Here is a 23,624-nt window from a genome sequence, read left to right as displayed (position 1 = left end):
AGCGCCTGGGGTTGCATGGGTCCCCCTCCAGCTCTAGGGTGGTCACATTGTTGGATGCACGTACAAGGTGAACTGTGGGCCGCGAGCGGGCCAGTAGCGGCCTAGGTTGAAACCATTGATCTGCACCTGGCCCTAGTTATAAAAACAAAACAAAGCGAAAGCATTTTTAAAAAAGGCTAAAAATAACGTACGTGTTCAGGATTCAGTAGTGTCAGGGACCATGAACAAATATGCTGCACCAGGGTATATGAAACTGACGTGGTTTAGTAAACCACGCTTATGTGATGAGGAATCTTGCCTGAGATCTGAAGAGGTGTGTCTAAGGTTAATGCCTAGGCTTTAGCTCAGAGGGCTAACACACCAGTCTTGTCAGGGCACAGAAGACACAGATCAGTTATACTGACCAAAACTATAAACACAACATGCAACAATTTCAACGATTTTACTGAGATACAGTTCATGTCATGAAATCAGTTAATTTTATTCATTATGCCCTAATCTATGTATTTCACATGACTGGTCAGAGATACCTTAAAAATAAGTGTGGGCGTGGATCAGAAAACCAGTCAGTATCTAGTGTAACCACCATTTCCCACATGGGGTACTCTGTTCACAACTCGCGCACACAACGCCATACATGTGATCTGCAGTTGTGAGGCAGGTTGGACATACTGCCAAATTCTCTAAAACAATGTTGGAGGCGGCTTATGGTAGAAATATGAACATTCAATTATCTGGCTACAGCTCTGGTGGACATTCCTGCAGTCAGCATGCCAATTGCACGCTCCTTCAAAATTTGAGACAAAAGTGGCATTGTGTTGTGTGACAAAACTGCACATTTTAGGACAGCTCATAATAATGGAATGGAATGGCATCAAACACATGGAAACCATGTGTTTGATATGTTTGATACCACTCCACTAATCCGCTCCAGCCATTAACATGAGCCTGTCCTCCCCAATTATGGTGTCACCAACCTCCTGTGTTGCGTTTATATTATTGTTCAGTCATAGATGAGCTGGTTAAGAAGCTAAGATTTTTCTACAGAAACAGATCGTTCCTTTCTCTAAGCAGTAGGAAGCAGATTATTCAGTCAACCTTTTTATCTATTCTTGATTATGGTGATATTATTTATCAGCTGCTACTACTAATGCCCTTCGTTTGGTTACAGATGACAGTTTTGATACTCATCACTGCATCCTGTATCAAAAGGTTAATGTATATCTATATATTTGTTTGGGTATAAAGTATATATTTATGTTGTATATACAGGGCACATTTGTAAAAGAGGCCTAGGTCTCAATATGTCCTCCCTGTTAAAATAAAGGTATAAAAATAAAAATATTATAAAAGTTTGGGTTGGCATTGGGCCTAGTGCAGATTTACCAACCCTTGCAATGGTTTTGTTGTTTTACCATGGTACAATAAATAAAAATGTAATGAACAAAGATACAGAGTCAAACTCTGGAAGTTGGACAGATAAGCGTTGTGTAACAATGGCACTGCATAGGGCTACGATATGCATTACATATTTTACCAATCCGATTTGTTTTTTTATCAGAGTAGATGGGAATGAAATAGAATCGACTGAGTTGTTCGACTGAGTCATGAATCACCACATCTCTATCTATAACATTTATGTCTGCAACTGACCGTGGCCCTTTTATCTCCGTCCCAGTTTATGCACTTTATAGACCACTAGAGGGTAACGCGACCAAAGAAATCTCCACCGACAGTATTGCTGCCTTCATCCAATCTTTTTTGACATAAAATACCAACAGGTTCATCAACAGCATGTAAAAAAAAAATCTGTAATATGTCGATGTACACATTTCCTACTTTCACAATTTGCTTCGCAAAACAAGCTTTATTGGGTTATAGATTCATAGCAATAGGCATTCACAAAGACGTGGTTGCACAACTCTGTGTGATCAAACAAGCAAACTAATTATAACAAAGAATACGTTTTGAAATTGTAATACATTTTATCCACAAATTTGATCAATAGGATAATATTTATGGTCAGGGATTTGTTTAAAAATTCTGATGTAGCCTACGTCAGGGGTTTTCAAACCTCTCCTTGGGAACCCCCAGCCATTCCATGTGTTTTACGGGGTATGGTAGTAGGTGCCAGGCGCACCAGTTTGAGTGTGTCAACAACCAAATCAAATCAAATGTATTTGTCACATACACATGGTTAGCAGATGTTAATGCGAGTGTAGCGAACTGCAACGCTGCTGGGTTTTTCACACTCAGCAGTTTCCCATGTATATCAAGAATGGTCCACTACCCAATGACACTCTCTGTCCACATCCCTCATAGGGATGACAGTCATTTCCCCTCACACACATTATACAAGCCAACTATTAAAGAGGTTATACATACTGTATGTCTGGACTGTCAGGTTATGAGCCTTACATCATTCATTCAATGTACTTGCTTATCTCCCCAATGTATGTAAAGTTGTCTCCAGCTGGAGAAGCTTACTACTTTTAATTATCTAATACATTTAATAAGTCAATCATTCCTTCCAATCCCATCTCAATGCATATATGCCAAAGCTGTTCTGTCTAACACTCAGTTTATTGCTTTATTTGTGTAGTAACCTGGTATATTTATGTTTACCAATAGATGGCAGTATTGACTCAAGACGGGGGGTTTCTTTCCGCTATCCGTAGCCGTTTTCTACGTCTGCCTTATATAACTAACCATGCTTGAGAAAGCCTAGTTTACGTCAGGTCGTACCCAGATGCATTAGGGAAAGTTATTCTAAGTAACCATGAAATACTAAAACGTACTTACGTGTCCAGTGTCATCAATCTAAGAAGCCTCTTAAAATACTACATATTTGGTGACTAGGATGACTGCGTTGGATTTGTTTGCCACGAATTCAACGGAGTGTTTGGCGTGTAACGCTGGATGTGGTGAAGATTCTGAAGAATTGATTCCCAGGATACGTGTAGGAAAAAATATTGACTGTGTGAGGCGAGAGAGAATCGGAAAAGATGGCTTTGGAAACAATAGGTTCGCTACCACCATTTGATCCTAAAAATCAGGAATGGGAGGAGTACTGTGAAATAATGGAACATTTCTTTGCTGCTAATAAAATAACTGATGCAGCTATGGAAAGCCATACTCATAAGCGTTGTCTGTGCACAGACATACAGTTTACTGAGAAACATGTTGAGCCCAGATAAGCCAGGAGAAAATACATTCATACATCTAGTCCTTCTATTAAAATATCACTTCAACCCCAAACCCAGTGAAATAGTGCAACGATTCACGCATGAGTTAACCTACCGAATCAATTGGGAACATGTGGCTGAGCTGAGAACTAGCACTGGACTGTAACTATGGGAATACATTATCTCTAATGCCACGCGATCGGCTGTTGTGTGGGATTAATTATGACAGGATACAACTACGCTTGTTAACAGAGCCTAATATCACATTTGAGAATGCACTCAAACTGGCCCAGGCCACAGAGTCCGCGAATAGAAATGCACTGGATTTACAGGCAAGGTGCGCAACTATGTGCCATACAGTAAAGGTGAGTAGCTCTGAGCGCGCTGAATTTCAAAGAGGGGAAAGCCGCGGGGCAGCAGCCAATAATAAATAGACTGTTATAGTTGCAAAGGCAAACACGCAGCGCTTGACTGTAAATTCAAACATGAAAAGTGTTATGCCTGTGGGATAATGGGACACATGCGAGGGCGTGTCGCATTAAGAAAAGCCACCATCTACAGAAAACAGAATACCTCGCCACGCTCAAATCAAGTGATAGAAAATGAAAGTGAGTGCGTAGAAGCAGAGCAAGCGTTCTCACTGTACAGTGTACAGGAGGCGATATGAAAAAGGTGACGCCTTTCATTGTGGAAATTGGATTAAATGGATTTAAGGTACCGTTTGAAATAGACACAGGATGTAGCGTCACACTGATGAACAGGTCCCAATTCAATGAGAAGTGGAAAAAAGTTGAAGTGCCTAAACTGAGAGACACACCCATTAAACTCAGCATACACAGGGGAGAAGATCACTGTGATTGGAGTTGCTGATGTTCAAGTGGAATATCAAGGTTTGCCTCTTGTAGTGGAAGGTACTGGCCCCAGCTTACTAGGGAGAGGGTGGTTGGAGGGGAAAAAATTTAACTGGGATGAAATCAAACATGTTACCACAGAGACATTGTCCCTGCAGCAAGTGCTTTCAAAGCATGAGTGTGTTTTCAAAGAAGAGCTAGGGACATTAAAAGGTGTCCATGCTACCATTCAAGTTGCTGCAGATGCTGCTCCCAAATTATGTAGGCCAAGATCAGTTCCATATGCTATGAAGCCTAAAGTGGATGTGGAAATTGACAGACTCTTAGCAGAGGACAGAATTATTCCTTTCAAGTTCTGAGCTTACCTTTCGGGGTGTCTTTTGCACAAGCTATCTTTCAAAGAACCATGGGAGTTCTGCAGTGGATACCCAAGGTAGCACTTTACCTCTACGGCATTCTTGTCACGAGAGTAACAAAGGAGGAACATCTCAGAAACTTGGGTGAAGTTGGGTCTCCGGCTGAAGAGGAGCAAGTGTACACTGTTAACTGATGAAGTGCATTACCTGGGTCACAAGGTGGACGCCAAGGGGTTACCCACTGTAAAAGCTAAAGTGAGGGCTGTCGCGGAAGCTCCAGCTCCGACAAGCGTTACAGAGCTGAAAGCCTATCTAGGCTTACTGATCTATTACAATCGCTTCCTCCCTAACCTCTCTACCCTCTTAGCTCCACTGTATCAACTGTTAAGGAAGGATGTGGCCTGGAAATTGTCAGAAAGACAGGAAGAAGCTTTTGCAAAGTCAAAGGTGTCACTGCAATCAGCAGAAGTGCTGGTGCACTACTCATCTTATCTTGTGATGCCTCATTGTATGGTGTGGGGACGGTTCTGTCACACCGGATGGAGAATGGTGCAGAGAAACCTATCCGGTTCATGTCAAGAACATTGTCGCCAGCGGAGGAAAAAGTACTCCTCATATTCGAAATACAGAGATTCCACAAATACTTATACGGGAGAACAATCACTATTGTGACCAACTATAAGCCTCTGATCTCTCTGTTCCATGAACAAAAGCCAGTACCACAAATGGTCTCTCCAAGAGTTAAACGTTGGGCTGTGTGGCTCAGGGCCCACGACTACAGAATTTACAAGCCAGGTAGATGCCATGGGAATGCTGATGCTCTGAGTAGACTGCCCATTCCAGAAATCATCGCTCAAAAAGGAGAAAATGACCAAGTCTTGATGATCGAAGTGTTGGATGATGCGCCGGTGAACACAGCACAAATCAGGCAATGGACTTCAATAGGATTTGACATTATCACAAGTGCATGAATTTATCCTGAAAGGATGGCCTTCAGTGACACAGCCTCAGATCATTCCTTACTACGTTTGTCACTTGACCTTGACTGTTCGAGATGGGTGTGTTCTGTGGGGTTCAAGAGTAGTTATCCCACCACAAGGGCAGGGTATGCTACCGAAGTTGTTGCACCAGTCGCATCCAGGTATGTTGACAATGAAAGGCATAGCGAGTCATATGTCTGATGGCCAAAGATGGACCAGGATGTGGAAAATTAGGTTTGTCAGAGTAACAGGAAGTCATCCCCCGCCGCGCCATTACATCCATGGGAATGCCCGTAAAAACCACGGACACGACTACATGTGGACTAAAACTGAAGGACCTCGGTATTACTCTGGACCCTGATCTCTCTTTTGACGAACATAAACTCAGCAAAAACAGAAATGCCCCTTTTTCAGGACCCTGTCTTTCAAAGATAATTTGTAAAAATCCAAATAACTTCACAGATCATTGTAAAAGGTTTAAACACTGTTTCCCATGCTTGTTCAATGAACCATTAACAATTAATGAACATGCACCTGTGGAACGGTCGTTAAGACACTAACAGCTTACAGACGGTAGGAAATTAAGGTGACAGTTATGAAAACTTAGGACACTAAAGAGGCCTTCCTACTGACTCTGAAAAACACCAAAAGAAAGATGCCCAGGGTCCCTGCTCATCTGTGTGAACGTGCCTTAGGCATGCTGCAAGGACGCATGAGGACTGCAGATGTGGCCAGGGCAATGAATTGCAATGTCCGTACTGTGAGACGCCTAACACAGCGCTACAGGGCAGACCACGCAGTGGCAGACCACGTGTAACAACACCTGCACAGGATCGGTACATCCGAACATCACACCTGCGGGACAGGTACAGGATAGCAACAACAACTGCCCGAGGAATGCACAATCCCTCCATCAGTGCTCAGACTGTCAGCAATAGGCTGAGAGAGGCTGGACTGAGGGCTCGTAGGCCTGTTGTAAGGCAGGTCCTTACCAGACATTACCGGCAACAACTTCACCTATGGGCACAAACCCACCGTCGCTGGACCAAACAGGACTGGCAAAAAGTGCTCTTCTCTGACGAGTCACGGTTTTGTCTCACCAGGGGTGAGGGTCGGATTCGCGTTTATCGTCGAAGGAATGAGCGTTACACCGAGGCCTGTACTCTGGAGCGGGATCGATTTGGAAGTGGAGGTTCTGTCATGGTCTGGGGCGGTGTGTCACAGGATCATCGGACTGAGCTTGTTGTCATTGCAGGCAATCTCAACACTGTGCGTTACAGGGAAGACATCCTCCTCCCTCATGTGGTGTCCTTCCTGCAGGTTCATCCTGACATGACCCTCCAGCATGACAATGCCACCAGCCATACTGTTCGTTCTGTGCGTGATTTCCTGCAAGACAGGAATGTCAGTGTTCTGCCATGGTCAGCGAAGAGCCCAGATCTCAATCCCATTGACCACATCTGGGACCTGTTGGATCGGAGGGTGAGGACTAGGGCTATTCCCCCAGAAATGTCCGGGAACTTACAGGTGCCTTGGTGGAAGAGTGGGGTAACATCTCACAGCAAGAACTGGCAAATCTAGTGCAGTCCATGAGGAGGAGATGCACTGCAGTACTTATTGCAGCTGGTGGCCACACCAGATACTGACTGTTCAGGGACACATTATTCCATTTCTGTTAGTCACATGTCTGTGGAACTTGTTCAGTTTATGTCTCAGTTGTTGAATCTTGTTATGTTCATACAAATATTTACACATGTTAAGTTTGCTGAAAATAAACGCAGTTGACAGTGAGAGGACATTTCTTTTTTTGCTGAGTTTAGTAGTGATGTCAACCTCAATACATGTTGATGTCATCATCACCAAGAAATTGCATTACAGTTAAAAAGCGACTTTGAGTACCATCATCGATTTCTCTATGCTAGCTACAGTGCCTTGCAAAAGTATTCACCCCCTTGGCTTTTTTCCTATTTTGTTTCATTACAACTTGTAATTTAAATAGATTTTTACTTGGATTTCATGTAATGGACATACACAAAATAGTCCAAATTGGTGAAGTGAAATGAAAAAAATTAGTTGTTTCAAAAAATTCTAAATAATAAAAACGTTAAAGTGGTGCGTGCATATGTATTCACCCCCTTTGCTATGAAGCCTCTAAATAAGATCTGGTGCAACCAATTACCTTCAGAAATCACATAATTAGTTAAATAAAGTCCACCAGTGTCACATGATCTGTCACATGATCTCAGTATATATACACCTGTTCTGAAAGGCCCCAGAGTCTGCAACACCACTAAGCAAGGGGCACCACCAAGCAAGCGGCACTATGAAGACCAAGGAGCAAGCCAAACAGGTCAGCGACAAAGTTGTGGAAATGTACAGATCAGGGTTGGGTTATAAAAAAATATCTGAAACTTTGAACATCCCATGGAGCACCATTAAATCCATTATAAAAAAATGGAAAGAATATGGCACCACAACAAACCTGCCAAGAGAGGGCCACCTACCAAAACTCATGGACCAGGCAAGGAGGGCATTAATCAGAGAGGCAACAAAGAGACTAAAGATAACCCTGAAGGAGTTGCAAAGCTCCATAGCGGAGATTAGAGTATCTGTCCATAGGACCACTTTAAGCCGTACACTCCACAGAGCTGGGCTTTATGGAAGAGTGGCCATAAAAAAGCCATTGCTTAAAGAAAAAAGTAAGCAAACACATTTGGTGTACGCCAAAAGGCGTGTGGGAGACTCCCCAATCATAAGGAAGAAGGTACTCTGGTCAGATGAGACTAAAATGTTGCTTTTTGGCCATCAAGGAAAACGCTATGTCTGGCGCAAACCCAACACCTCGCATCACCCCGAGAACACCATCCCCACAGTGAAGCATGGTGGTGGCAGCATCATGCTTGTGGGATGTTTTTCATTGGCAGGGACTGGGAAACTGGTCAGAATTGAAGGAATGATGGATGGTGCTAAATACAGGGAAATTCTTAAGGGAAGCCTGTTTCACTTTTCCAGAGATTTGAGACTGAGACATAGGTTCACCTTCCAGCAGGACAATGACCCTAAGCATACTGCTAAAGTAACACTCGAGTGGTTTAAGGGGAAACATTTAAATGTCTTGGAATGACCTAGTCAAAGCCCAGGCCTCAGTCCAATTGAGGATCTGTGGTATGACTTAAAAATTGCTGTACATCAGCGGAACCCATCCAACTTGAAGGAGCTGGAGCAGTTTGCCTTGAAGAATGGGCAAAAATCCCATTGGCTAGATGTGCCAAGCTTATAGAGACATATCCCAAGAGACTTGGGGGGGGGGAATAGTTACACACGCTCAAGTTTTTTTTTTTTTTTTTTTTCACAAGAAAAAATATTTTGCATTTTCACAGTGTTGTGTAAATCAAATGATACAAACCCCCCCAAAAATCAATTTTAATTCCAGGTTGTAAGGCAACAAAATAGGAAAAATGCCAGGGGGGTGAATACTTTCGCAAGCCACTGTATGCTACCAGTTATATGAATGTGAGTTAGCATTTAGCAGTCACTTCTTCGAAACCTGAAAAGGGACCACTTCTAAATGTTATGCCGTGAAAACAGACAAATATATCCAAATCAAACTTTAGTAAGCACATTCTGGGCATGTTACAATACCTCAAAATGACGATTTGACAAATATCGATTTTGTTAAAACAGATTTGTTGAATGTGCGTCCTTCTATCCCCCACGGTCTGCGTTCCATTGACTTCATTACTGCCTCTATTAGCATTCAACACTTTAGTTTATCAGAGATGATCAGTCTTGGTGATCAGGGAGATAGAGATACAACCACAAGAACAGAGAGGCTACTGCCAAGCCATTGAGTAGAGGAGCCTTTGGGGATGATTGATGGAGGACTCGTACTTGTAGGAGATCTGGTGAGACAAACAGACAAAGACAGACGTTCATTCTCCAAAGAATAAGGTAGACATTTTAAAACCACTTGACTCTTGTTTCGTCTAAACCTATTTGGTAGTCTAATGTTGTCATATCTTTTCGCTTACATAACCTGGCCTCACCTGGGGAAGAGGTAACAGTCGCGGATGCTGTCAATGCTGTGAGTCCTTGAACTTGTCATACGATCTCTCTGTACTCGTGATCTTCATTGCTTACATTCTTTACTCAGTAGCCCTCTTTGTGGTAGCAGTCCAATACAACCCATTAATATATTACTGGTATTCTAGGCTACCGCTATTTAGTCTGAAATTACAATGTACTAAATAGTACCTTCTAGTGCTATATTGTTAATTTGTGAGCAGATACTTTAGCAGAATATTTCCTTAAGTGTATACCTTGATTGCATGACACATTAGTATTGTTTTTTAATGAAGTTGCCACTAGCCTATTTAATTTCCTTGTTTGAGGTAGTTTTTTTCTGTGCTCGATAGAGAGAACTTTAGGCTATTGCATCGATTTGTAAATGACCATAAGAAATTGAATATCCAAATAATAATTTGCTAGATTTTCACTCTCACCTTCTGAACTTGTTTAACAGTCCGTTGAATTGTCTCACTCCCTTAGAGGTCTGTAGCATAAGAGTAAACACTTCCTGTTACTATCTAGATACTGTACATCATCTCTTTCTTTCTCTCTCACACACGCACACACACACTTTGTCTTGCAATCTAGAGCCATAATCTTTACGCTTAATTCTATGCAAAAAAAAAGGTTTATTTTTCTGCTAGGGATGTGCAGTTATTCGAATATCCGAACGAACGTTAGTATTTGAATACTTGTGAGTTTTCATTTTTTCGACAACATAAAAAATATACAGGCGTCTTTTTAACTTTTCAAAACTTTTTCTAAATTAAATTAAAATATCCATGTTACATACCCGGATATGCCATGACATTTCAAATTATACATTTAATAATGTAGTTTTTATGAAGTGCACGTGCGCCCCCCCCAAAAAAGACCAGTAGCCAACCAGAAGCCTTCAGGTGTGTAGCTTGTTGTTTGTGTTGGCCAATCAAAGTGGCTCAATGTCAAGCAAGTGGCGTGAGAGTTCACTGATGCAATGCAAGTTGGAAAAAAATACAGAGTCCATGCCCTGACGAATTGAGGCTGTTCTGAGGAAAAAAGGGGGTGAACAAGTTGAAACCGTAATTCCCAGAACAGTGTAAGTTACGTCAATTATACCAGGACCTCTGCATACTGATATTTGCACCACAGTTGTAAGGCAGGCTTGACCTCAACTCTTCTTTGCAGAAACCACCATGTGCTTCAATGAGACAACACTCAAATGAATTGTTCTTCAATTCTGGTCCAAGTCACACAGTGTGCAGGTTTTAGTTCCAGTCCAGTACTAAAACATCTGATTCAACGAATCAAGGGCTTTATGATCGGTTGGTTAGTTGTATCCAGTGAGCTGGTGCTGGGCTGGAACAAAAGCCTGCACAACATGCAGGTTCCAGGATAAGGATGAAATATTAGTGAAAACATGTGTGGCTTCAGCTGTGATTGAGTCAGTGCAAACACCTTGTAACTAAGACCTAAAGGCTAGTGCTACAGGTGATTTTGAGCATGTCTTGAGCTTGGAGAAAGGGCACTCTCTGTCCACATCCCTCATAGGTATGACAGTCATTTCCCCTCACACATATTACACAACCTAAATAATACGAGGTCACACTGTTTGTCTGGACTGTCAGGTTATGAGCCTTACATCATTAATTCAACGTACATGCTTATCACCCCACTGTATGTAAAGTTGTCTACAGCTAGAGAAAATTACTACTTTGAACTATTTAATATATTTAATACATCAATCACTCCTTCCCACCCCATCTCAATGCATATATACCAAAGGTGGACTATCCAACACTCAAAAATACTCATCTTATTGCTTTATTTGATATCAAAACAAGAGGAACATTTAATTACATCTATGAAAACTGGACACCACTCACACTCAATTGTGATACAAAAATATTTGCTAAATGCATACCATATTGTTTAAAACGTCTTATCTAATATTATCAATTCACCATAATCTTATGTTTGACAAAAACAATAAAATGCAAAGAAATACATTTTAAGAGAATATCATTATGCTGAGGGATTTGACAGGTTTGCACTTTGTCACATTTGATGAATGTGTCTGTGTGCATTGATATTACATACATGCAATTTTGTGTGTGCGTGTGCGTGACCTTTTCAATAGACGTGGTAAAGAGGTTCATGGAACTCGACCAAAACAATGGAAACGCATGGGGGAAAGATGCCTCATTGCCCACTAGCAAAATTAGCCTACATTTAGGCTATTGTTTATGTGTGTTTCACACTATGTTGAGGTAAAAATCAGAGTATAATGCTGGAATGGATGTCAACCCGAATACATGTTGATGTCATCATCACCAAGAAACTGCATTACAGTTAAAACCGACTTTGACTACCACCATCGATTTCTATATGCTAGCTATGCTACCAGTCTATATGAATGGGAGTTAGCCTTTAGCAGTCACTTCTTCCAAACCTGAAAAGGGACTATTTCTAAATGTTATGCTGACAAAACAGACAAATATATCCAAATAAGACTTTAGTAACCACATTCTGGGCATGTTACAATACCTAAAAAAAAATGACGATTTGACAAATATCTATTTTGTTAGATCAGATTTCTTGAATGTGCATCCTTCTATCCCCCACGGTCTGCGTTCCATTGACTTCATTACCGCATCTATTAGCATTCAACACTTTAGTTTATCAGAGATGATCAGTCCTGGTGATCAGGGAGATAGAGAGAGATACAACCACAAGAACAGAGAGGCTACTGCCAAGCCATTGAGTAGAGGAGCCTTTGGGGGTGATTGATGGAGGACTCGTACTTGTAGGAGATCTGGTGAGACAAACAGACAAAGACAGATGTTCATTCTCCAAAGAATAAGGTAGACATTTTAAAACCACTTGACTCTTGTGTCGTCTACACCTATATGGTAGTCTAATGTTGTCATATCTTTTCGCTTACATAACCTGGCCTCACCTGGGGAAGAGGTAACAGTCGCGGATGCTGTCAATGCTGTGAGTCCTTGAACTTGTCAAAACGATCTCTCTGTACTCGTGATCTTTATTTATTACATTCTTTACCTCAGCCACCCTAAACACCTCTGCTGGGGATATCAGCTGATCAATGCTGTCTGAGAAGCAAGTGTACTCATCAATGTTGACTACAGTGCAGGAAGTGATGTTGAAAAGGATCCCATTATCTGTAGCAGATTCCTCCGAATCAGAACGTTTGGCCTTGGTTGTAGTAAACCTCCCAAATCGCACTTCTGACCCTACTTGTACCTCATACTCTTTGCTTGTGCCATAAAACACAGTTTGGCACTTCTCTGTCTTCAGAAGCCTCATGGCATCCATTAGAAGGAAGTGGAGGGATTTGAACCGGAACTCTCTGTTATAGACATTGACATTCCCACCCTGAGTCTCCACTGCATTGTTGAAAATCTTTCTGAACACGTTTCCCCCATGTCCATAAGCCACCAATGCAGCCGTGTGTTGCTTGATGCCTCCCGGTATTAACTTCGGACACTGCTTTGCCCGCCAGGCAGAACTATACTCTATACTGCCTTTCAGTTCTTCTTCCAGCAGACCCCCTTCCACAACCTTCTTCAGCATCTGCACCCGACATCGAGTGTACTGGTCATCCACGGCATTAGGAACCATGTCCATTACCTTTGCCTGAGTCACCTGTAATAGTAAAGAGAATTGTTACCCTTTTTAATACAGGTAGTGTCACAGTGTAACAATGTATAGGCACTCAACATTTTATGACAATACAATTCTAATTTGCCAAGTTCAAATTCAAGCATTTGCCAAATTAAGTACATCAAGGTCAGTTTCCCAGAGTAAGGCTAGTCCTTGACAAAAAAACATGCTCAATGGAGAGTCCAGGAATAGGCTCACTCTGGATCTGGGAAACTGGCCCAGAAGTCTATCCTTACAGTATGTCTGGTTCAATCAGTGGTGTAAAGTACTTAAGTAGTACTTTAAAGTATTTTTTACTTAAGTACAGATACCCCAAAAAACGACTTTACTATTTATTGTTTTGACAACTTTTACTTCACTATATTCCTATAGAAAATATTGTACTTTTTACTCCATAGATTTTCCCTGACAAACAAAAGTACATTTTGAATGCTTAGCAGGACAGGAAAATTGTGAAATTCACACACTTATCAAGAGAACATGTGGTCATCCCTACTGCCTATGGTCAGGCGGACTCACTAAACACAAATGCATCTTTTGCAAATGTCTGAGTGTTGGAGTGTGCCCCTGACTATACGTACATTTTAAAACAAGAAAATGGCGCTGTCTGTTTTGCTTAATATAAGGAATTTTTTTGACTTTTGATACTTAAGTATATTTTAGCAATTACATTTACTTTTGATACTTAAGTATATTTAAAGCCAAATACTTTTAGACTTTTACTCAAGTAGTATTTTACTGGTTGACTGTCACTTTTACTTGAGTAACTTTCTATTAAGGTACACTACTGTTCAAAAGTTTGAGGTCACTTAGGAATGTCCTTGTTTTTAAAAGAAAAGCACCTTTTCTGTCCATTAAAATAACATCAAATTGATCAGAAATGCAGTGTAGACATTGTTAATGTTGTAAATGACTATTGTAGCTCGAAACAGCTGATTTTTTACGGAAAATCTACAGTTGAAGTCGGAAGTTTACATACACCTTAGCCAAATACATTTAAACTCAGTGTCTCACAATGCTTGACATTTAATCCTAGTAAAAATTCCCTGTCTTAGGTCAGTTAGGATCACCACTTTATTTTAAGAATGTGAAATGTCAGAATAATAGTAGAGAGAATGATTTATTTCAGCTTTCATTTATTTCATCACATTCCCAGTGGGTCAGAAGTTCACATAGACTCAATTAGTATTCGGTAGCATTGCCTTTAAATTGTTTAACTTGGGTCAAATGTTTTGGGTAGCCTTCCACAAGCTTCCCACAATAAGTTGGGTGAATTTTGGCCCATTCCTCCTGACAGAGCTGGTGTAACTGAGTCAGGTTTGTAGGCCTCCTTGCTCGCACAAGCTTTTTCAGTTCTGCCCACAAATTATGTATAGGATTGAGGTCAGGGCTTTGTGATCGCCACTCCGATACCTTGACTTTCTTGTCCTTAAGCCATTTTGCCACAACTTTGGAAGTATGCTTGGGGTCATTGTCCATTTGGAAGACCCATTTGCGACCAAGCTTTAACTTACTGATGTCTTGAGATGTTGCTTCAATATATCCATATAATGTTCCTTCCTCATGATGCAATCTATTTTGTGAAGTGCACCAGTCCATCCTGAAGCAAAGCACCCCCACAACATGATGCTGCCACCCCCGTGCTTCACGGTTGGGATGGTGTTCTTCGGCTTGCAAGCCTCGCCTTTTTCCTCCAAACATAACGATGGTCATTATGGCCAAACAGTTTGATTTTTGTTTCATCAGACCAGAGGACATTTCTCCAAAAAGTACGATCTTTGTCCCTATGTGCAGTTGCAAACTGTAGTCTGGCTTTTTTTATGGCGGTTTTGGAGCAGTGGCTTCTTCCTTGCTGAGCGGCATTTCAGGTTATGTCGATATAGGACTCGTTTTACTGTGGATATTGATACTTTTTTTTACCTGTTTCCTCCAGCATCTTCACAAGGTCCTTTGCTGTTGTTCTGGGATTGATTTGCACTTCTCGCACCAAAGTACGTTCATCTCTAGGAGACAGAACGCGTCTCCTTCCTGAGCGGTATTATATTTACATTACATTTAAGTCATTTAGCAGACGCTCTTATCCAGAGCGACTTACAAATTGGTGCATTCACCTTATGATATCCAGTGGAACAACCACTTTACAATAGTGCATCTAAATCTTTTAAGGGGGGGGGGGGGGGGGGGTTTAGAAGGATTACTTTATCCTATCCTAGGTATTCCTTAAAGAGGTGGGGTTTCAGGTGTCTCCGGAAGGTGGTGATTGACTCCGCTGTCCTGGCGTCGTGAGGGAGCTTGTTCCACCATTGGGGTGCCAGAGCAGCGAACAGTTTTGACTGGGCTGAGCGGGAACTGTGCTTCCTCAGAGGTAGGGGGGCCAGCAGGCCAGAGGTGGATGAACGCAGTGCCCTTGTTTGGGTGTAGGGCCTGATCAGAGCCTGAAGGTATGGAGGTGCCGTTCCCTTCACAGCTCCGTAGGCAATCACCATGGTCTTGTAGCGGATGCGAGCTTCAACTGGAAGCCAGTGGAGAGAGCGGAGGAGCGGGGTGACGTGAGAGAACTTGGGAAGGTTGAACACCAGACGGGCTGCGGCGTTCTGGATGAGTTGTAGGGGTTTAATGGCACAGGCAGGGAGCCCAGCCAACAGCGAGTTGCAGTAATCCAGACGGTATGATGGCTGCGTGGTCACATGGTATTTATACTTGCGTACTATTGTTTGTACAGATGAACGTGGTACCTTCAGGCGTTTGAAAATTGCTCCCAAGGATGAACCAGACTTGTGGACGTCTACAATTGTTTTTCTGAGGTCTTGGCTGACTTCTTTTGATTTTCCCATGATGTCAAGCAAAGAGGCACTGAGTTTGAAGGTAGGCCTTGAAGTACATCCCTAGGTACACCTGCAATTGACTCAAATGATGTCAATTTGCCAATCAGAAGCTTCTAAAGGCATGACATAATTTTCTGGAATTTTCCAAGCCGTTTAAAGGCAGTCAACTTAGTGTATGTAAACTCCTGACCCACTGCAATTGTGATACACTGAGTTATAAGAAAATAATCTGTCTGTAAACAATTGTTGGAAAAATGACTTGTGTCAAGCACAAAGTAGATGTCCTAACCGACTTGCCAAAACTATAGTTTGTTAACAAGAAATTTGTGGAGTGGTTGAAAAACCAGTTTTAATGACTCCGACCTAAGTGTATGTAAACTTCCAACTTCGACTGTACATAGGCATACAGAGGCCCATTATCAGCAACCATCACTCCTGTGTTCCAATGGCACGTTGTGTTAGCTAATCCAAGTTTATCATTTTAAAAGGCTAATTGATCATTAGAAAACCCTTTTGCAATTTTGTTAGCACAGCTGAATGCTGATTAAAAAAGCAATAAGACTGGCCTTCTTTAGACTAGTTGAGTATCTGGAGCATCAGCATTTGTGGGTTCGATTACAAGCTCAAAATGGCCAGAAACAAAGAACTTTCTTCTGAAATTAAGGCAATTTCATGCGAGAAATTGCCAAGAAACTGAAGATCTTGTACAACGCTGTGTACTACTCCCTTCACAGAACAGCGCAAACTGGCCCTAACCAGAATAGAAAGAGGTATGTGATGCCCCGGTGCACAACTGAGCAAGAGGACAAGTACATTACTGTCTAGTTTGAGAAACAGATGCCTCTCAAGTTCTCAACTGGCAGCTTCATTAAATAGTACCCGCAAAACACCAGTCTCAACGTCAACAGTGAAGAGGCGACACCGGGATGCTGGCCTTCTAGGCAGAGTTGCAAAGAAAAAGCCATATCTCAGACTGGCCAATAAAAAGAAAAGATGGGCAAAAGAACACAGACACGGGACAGAGGAAGATTGGAAAAACAGTGTTATGGACATACAAATCTAACTTTGAGGTGTTCGGATCACAAAGAAGAACATTCGTGAGACTCCGAAAAAAATGAAAAGATGCTGGAGAAGTGCTTGACGCTATCTGTCAAGCATGGTGGAGGCAATGTGATGGTCTGGGGGTGCTTTGGTAGTGGTAAAGTGGGAGATTTGTACAGGGTAAAGGGGATCTTGAAGAAGGAAGGCTATCACTCCATTTTGCAATGCCATGCCATACCCTGTGGACGGCACTTAATTGGAGCCAATTTCCTCCTACAACAGGACAATGACCCAAAGCACAGCTCCAAACTATGCAAGAACTATGTAGGGAAGAAGCAATCAGCTGGTATTGTGTCTATAATGGAGTGGCCAGCACAGTCACCGGATCTCAACCCTATTGAACTATTGTGGGAGCAGCTTGACCGTATGGTAACGTAAGAAGTGCCCATCAAGCCAATCCAACTTGTGGGAGGTCCTTGAGGAAGCATGGGGTGAAATCTCTTCAGATTATCTCAACAAATTGACAAATACAGTTTTGTAAGGCTTTGTCTGCAAGGCTGTAAGTGCTGCAAATGGAGGATTCTTTGACAAAAGCAAAGTTTGAAGGACACAATTATTATTTCAATTAAAAATCATTATTTATAACCTTGTCAACGTCTTGACTATATTACCTATTCATTTTGCAACTAATGTCATGTATGTTTTCATGGAAAACAAGGACATTTCTAAGTGACCCCTAACGTTTGAACGGTAGTGTATCTATACTTTTACTCAAGTATGACAATTGGGTACTTTTTCAACATCTGGGTTCAATCAATTCAATCTTATGACAAAAAAAAATGTGTTTGGCCAAAACTCTTACCCTGTGCGAGAGCGCAGCAAAGAGGATCAATATGAATATCTTCTCTCTCTGGCACTGCATTTTCTCAGCAACGGCTGCCTTGTGTGTTCTGGTGACCAATGAATGAGGGATTGAGAGGAGATGGGACAGATCTGAGATGAGAAACAAAATGCAATTGAGAGTAAATTACATTGTGAGGTTATAAATCGCAAACAATAATCTTAAACTTACACAGACACAATTTTACTGTATGTTTTACAACTTTTAGGGGTCTTTCATCACAAAATGTCCAGGCAATGTTTAACTACACAACTACTGCCCCTTCTCACAGGTATTATTCTGAAAGTTGACGCATCTACTACATAGATATTTTCAGTGTGGTATGTTCCCTAGACTCAAGTGTAAGTAGCCTACAGTTGTTTTAGTTGAGTAACTTCTACTATTAACGACTCAAACTATAGGCCTACTGTTATAAAAGGCCCTGAAACCTAACAAGCATAACATGGGACAATCAAAATAATACATGAAAGATAAGATTTGGACACATAGCTTCAGAGTCATGTGGTGATCTAAATGTAATGAACAAACAGAGAGTCAGACTCTGGAAGTTGGACAGATAAGCGTTGTGTAACAATGGCACTGCATAGGGCTACACTATGCAATAGACATTTTACTAATCAGTTTTGGTTTTTATCAGAGTAGATGGGAATGAAATAGAATCGACTGAGTTGTTCAACTGAGTCATGAATCGAGGCATCTCTATCTATGACACAGTCGGCCATTGATACCTTAATTGGGGAGCTCATAGTAATGGCTGGAACGGAATTAATGGAATGCTATCGAACACATCAAATACATGTTTTAATGCGTTTGATACCATTCCATTCACCGCATTCCAGCCATTATTATGAGCCGTCCTCCCCTCAGCAGCTTCCTGTGATGCTATGGCATTTCTGTCTGCAACGTTCCACATTTGCATACTGATCGTGGCCTGGTATGTAGCCCTTTAATACTCCAGGGTTTCACAAACTTGGTCCACGGACCCCCAACCATGTAACATTGTTGCATACCTGGATATGCCATTAAATTTCAAATGATGAATTTAATAAAAGTTCAATTCTTTAATGTAGTTTCTATGAAGTGCACGTGCACCCCATAAAAAGACCAGTAGCCAACCAGAACCTTCAGGTGTGTAGCTTGTTGTTTATGTTGGCCAATCAAAGTGGCAAAGAGGCTCAATGTCAAGCAAGTGGAGTGAGAGTTCACTGATGCAATGCAAGTTGGAAAAAAACATGGAAATAAAAGTTAACGAAATGAGAAGGAGTAGGCTACAATGAGTAGGCTGTTGTTTTATCTGAATTGGTTTGGGGAGAAAGCGCAGCATGTGGCCTCAATTACAGATGCCTTCAGAAAGGTTGACTTTTTCCAAATGTTGTTGTGTTACAGCCTGCATTTAAAATGTATTAAGTTGAGATTGTTGGTCACTAGCCTACACACAATAACCCACGATGGCAAAATGGAATTGTGTTTTTTGATTTAAAAAAAATATATAACTATACGAAATTAAAATAAATATTCAACCCTTTTGTTATGGCATGCCTAAATAAGTTCAGAGTTAAAAATGTCCTTAACAAGTCATATAATAAGTTACATGGACTTTCTCTGTGTGCAATAATAGTGTTTTACCTTCAGGCTCTGATCAGGCCCTACACCCAAACAAGGGCACTCCGTTCATCCACCTCTGGCCTGCTCGCCTCCCTACCTCTGAGGAAGCACAGTTCCCGCTCAGCCCAGTCAAAACTGTTCACTGCTCTGGCACCCCAATGGTGGAACAAGCTCCCTCACGACGCCAGGACAGCGGAGTCAATCACCACCTTCCGGAGACACCTGAAACCCCACCTCTTCAAGGAATACCTGGGATAGGATAAAGTAATCCTTCTAACCCCCCCCTTAAAAGATTTAGATGCACTATTGTAAAGTGGTTGTTCCACTGGATATTATAAGGTGAATGCACCAATTTGTAAGTCGCTCTGGATAAGAGCGTCTGCTAAATGACTTAAATGTAAATGTAAATGTTTAACATGATTTTTGAATGACTACCTCATCGCTGTATCCCACACATACAATTATCCCTCAGTTGAGCAGGAAAGTTCAAACACAGATTCAACCACAAAGCAGGGATGCAAACTGGTGAGGTCCCAAAAAGGTGACACTTTTTTTGTTGTTGCATTGAAACACGCAAAAAAATCCCTGCTAGGGGGAAATGCAGGTTTTAACTAAATAAACAACAAAAATTATGATCTACATGATCAGTCTCTGTGTGTAAAATAAAAAGTGGTTAATGTGAACCTAACTCACAGTTAAAAAAATGTAAAGAAAGCAATCCAATGTTATTTGTTGCCTAGACTTTACTGCAAATGACACTTGAAAGAAAACGCATTAATATTGCAGTTAGCTATGACAGCCTTTATAATATAAAGCTTGTGACCACACATAAATGTTGCACTTGGGGGAAAAAACATCTTAAAATAGAAATAGAATGAAACAAACAGGCATTCTATGTTTGCTCTATTATAGTGGCTCCTATAGACATCAATCAAATGCACAAGGCTACATGTGCGCAAAAATAAAGTTCAGAGTAAAAAAAAGTATTAGAAGGGTGGGGAGAATTCTGGCAGGGAGATTTTTGGCACAACGGCCAGGAGTCGTATACCAGTTAATACTACAGCGAATTGGTTAGGTTACTAATGTTAGCTCACACGATGTTAGCTGTCTGCCTTTATTAGCAAGCTCATTTTCACACCATAAACTCAATTATTTATCAGATAAGTTGGCTAATGTTGATCAACATAAATTGGCTAATGTTGCCCAACATTTCTCTAGCTAGCTAACGGGTCCAGCTAGCAAGATGCTTAACAGTGCTAATAGTTGTTCACCACACTTTCTCCCTCACCTCAAACTTTCCAAAAGCCAGTCGTTTTTCGGTTACAGCTCATGAAGTACGCTTCATCACCTTCTCACCCCGGTCTCCGTGGTCAGGCTTCTCACCTAAAGTTGCCTCTTCGTTATCGTTCAGGGGACGCGCTGCTGTAACTGACAAGCTGACTTTCCAGAGGCGCGCTGACGCTGTAAGTAGTAATTTGGTTGTCTCCTCTTTCTTCAGTAGCGTGCTGCGCTGCATTCTGCTGTTATGTAACGATTGGCTGAGCCTTCGTCAGTAGTGATCCAAACCCACACCCAAACCGTTCTCATCGGATCTACACGAATTACGTAGGGCACCTATTTTGGTTTAAAAACGGCGAATTTCGCCGAAAAGTGACTAGTTTGCATCCCTGACAAAGACCAGTGAGATTTTCCAATGTCTTGCAAAGAAGGGCATCTATTGGTAGATAGGTAAAAAATAAAAAGAAGCGGACAATTAATATCCGTTTGAGCATTGTGAAGTAATTAATTACACTTTGGATGGTGTATCCATACAACCAGTCACTACAAAGATACAGGCGTCCTTCCTAACTCAGTTGCCGTAGAAGGAAGGAAACCACTCAGGGATTTCAGCATGAGGCTTTAAAACAGTTATATAGTTTAATGGATGTGATAGGAGGAAACTGAGGATGGATCAACAACATTGTAGTTACTCCACAATACTAAACTAATTGGCAGAGTGAAAAGAAAGAAGCCTGTACCGAATAAAAAATATTCCAAAACATGGATCCTGTTTTCAACAAAGCACTAAAGTAATACTGCAAAAAATGTGGCAAAGCAATTACATTTTTGTCCTGAACACAAAGAGTTATGTTTGGGAAACATCCAATACAACACAAGTACCACTATCCATCTTTTAATGTTATGGGTATGCTTGTAATCATTAAGGACTGGGGAGTTTTTCAGGATTAAAAAGAATCGGAATGGAGCTAAGCAAAGGCAAAATCCTAGAGGAAAACCTGGTTCAGTCTGCTTTCCACCAGACACTGGGAGATGAATTCACCTTTCAGCAGGACATTAAGCTAAAACATAAGGCCAAATCTACACTTGAGTTGCTTACCAAGAAGATAGTGAATTTTCCTGAGTGGGCGAGTTACAGTTTTGACTTAAATCTACTTGAAAATCTATGGCAAGACCATAAAATGGTTTTCTAGCAACGACCAACCACCAATTTGACAGAGCTTGAAGAATTTTGAAAAGAATAATGGACAAATGCTCTTAGAGACTTACCCAGACACACAGCTGTAATCGCTGCCAAAGTTGACTCTACAAAGTATTGACTCAGGGGTGTGAATACTTATGTAAATACAACATATTTGTATTTCATTTTCAATAAATGTGCAATAAAATTCTAAAAACATATTTTCACTATGGCATTATGGGGTATTGTGTGTAGATGGTTGAGAGAAAACAAATATTTAATACATTTTGAATTCAGGCTGTAAAACAACAAAATGTTAAGTCAAGAGATATGAATACTTTCTGAAGGTATTGTAGCCTAGCCAGAATCTGACTGGACGTCATTCCTTGGAAAAATCCAGGAGAGCTTCATCAACAACAAAAAAACGAATGCCAAAAGTTTTATCTGAGTGCACAAATCAGTATGCCTACCTACCAAAGTCCAGCACTACTACCGCCCTTGTGAAAGCCACACACACTCCTGGCTGACAGCTACAGACTCCAAAAAAACAACAATGGTGAGGGTGTTACTTGCTGATATGTCCAAAGCCATTGATCGAATAGATCACGCAAAGCTCCTGCAACATCTGTCTGACATTGAACTGTGTCCAAGGTTACTAGCCTGGCTCCACAGCTACACCACAGGAAGAATGCAGAGGGTGATGGCAAATGGCACTTTTAGCCCTTGGTCAGAGGTCACCTCTGGTGTGCCACAGGGGGTGTGGTTGCACCATATCTGTTTCTCCTTCACATGTCCACCTGAAAAGTTGTCTTCAGTGACACTCTGGACACTGGACAATGTAGGGCTGTCCCGAGCGATACCATTAACCAGCATCAAAGAGGACATTTCCATGGGCTTGGAGGCAAAGCAGCTGGAAGAGTGGGCCACATCCAACAACATGCTCCTGAATGGGAAAAAGTCCATGGAAATTCGAACATGTTATTTCTAGAGACCACAACCCTCACCACTAATCCTAGAAGGACAGGAAGTACCAGTGGTAACAACAACTAAGTATCTTGGTTTTCATCTAGAATCTAACTTCAGTGGTGACACACATGTGGAGCAGTCAGTGAGGAAGGCCTCAAAATGCCTGCACTTTGTGAATGGTCATGCCAGAATTGGCCTACCGACTGAAGATCTGGTCACAGTCTATACTATACTGCTTAGACCTTGTCTGGAATACGGTGGAGTGATGTTAGTTGGATGCAGTAAAAAGCAGCAGGCCCAACTGGACAGGGTGCAGAGGAGGGCCTTGAGGACCATCTCCAGAGTTGGAGCAGTCCAACCACAGGGCAGGCGAGAGCAGACTGCAGTGCATCTGGTGAAAGACATGCACACTCTTGACCATCCACTGAATGACCTGCTCCCTCCAAAAAGAGGTAACTGCACCACCAGGCTCCTGAGAAAATGCCATCAACTGTCCTGCATAACTGCCCAAACGAACCGCCTGTGAAAACGCCACTCTACCCACTGCTACCAGACTGTATAATAACGCTAGCTCTTAAAAAAACAGGGCAAATATGAGGGACGTCTCTGAGGCATGGGTCTTTTCAAACTCCGAAACAATTTTCAGTTGAGCATTTAGCAGTCATGCATGACACAGCATAAAGTAGCCGTTGCAGCCAGTTCCACTGAAATGCATCTAGCGAGGT

The 23,624-nt window shown here is 41.6% G+C and overlaps 1 protein-coding gene across 2 annotated transcripts; it reads right to left on the bottom strand.

The window, feature by feature from the left end:
- Window positions 1-11,227: 11,227 nt before the first annotated feature.
- LOC106592796 (T-cell ecto-ADP-ribosyltransferase 2) lies at window positions 11,228-20,996 on the bottom strand. Of its 2 annotated transcripts, none has more exons than XM_045716669.2 (4): window positions 20,764-20,996; window positions 17,832-17,962; window positions 12,379-13,085; window positions 11,228-12,234 (listed from the first exon to the last, which is right to left on the bottom strand). In XM_045716669.2, exons 2-4 carry the CDS (start codon window positions 17,889-17,891, stop codon window positions 12,102-12,104), a joined length of 900 nt encoding a protein of 299 aa, XP_045572625.1. In that variant the 5' UTR covers window positions 17,892-17,962; window positions 20,764-20,996; the 3' UTR covers window positions 11,228-12,101. The 2 variants fall into 2 exon arrangements, with proteins under 2 accessions (XP_045572625.1, XP_082830378.1); XM_082974252.1 differs by lacking the exon at window positions 20,764-20,996 and adding an exon at window positions 19,573-19,714.
- Between the last annotated feature and the right edge of the window lie 2,628 nt (window positions 20,997-23,624).

This window comes from Salmo salar, chromosome 04, assembly GCF_965601325.2.
Source record: "Salmo salar chromosome 04, fSalSal1, whole genome shotgun sequence".
In the NCBI taxonomy this organism is placed as follows: Eukaryota; Metazoa; Chordata; class Actinopteri; order Salmoniformes; family Salmonidae; genus Salmo; species Salmo salar.
Note: the sequence above shows the minus strand (reverse complement) of the source record. Positions and strands in the feature narration are given on the sequence as shown.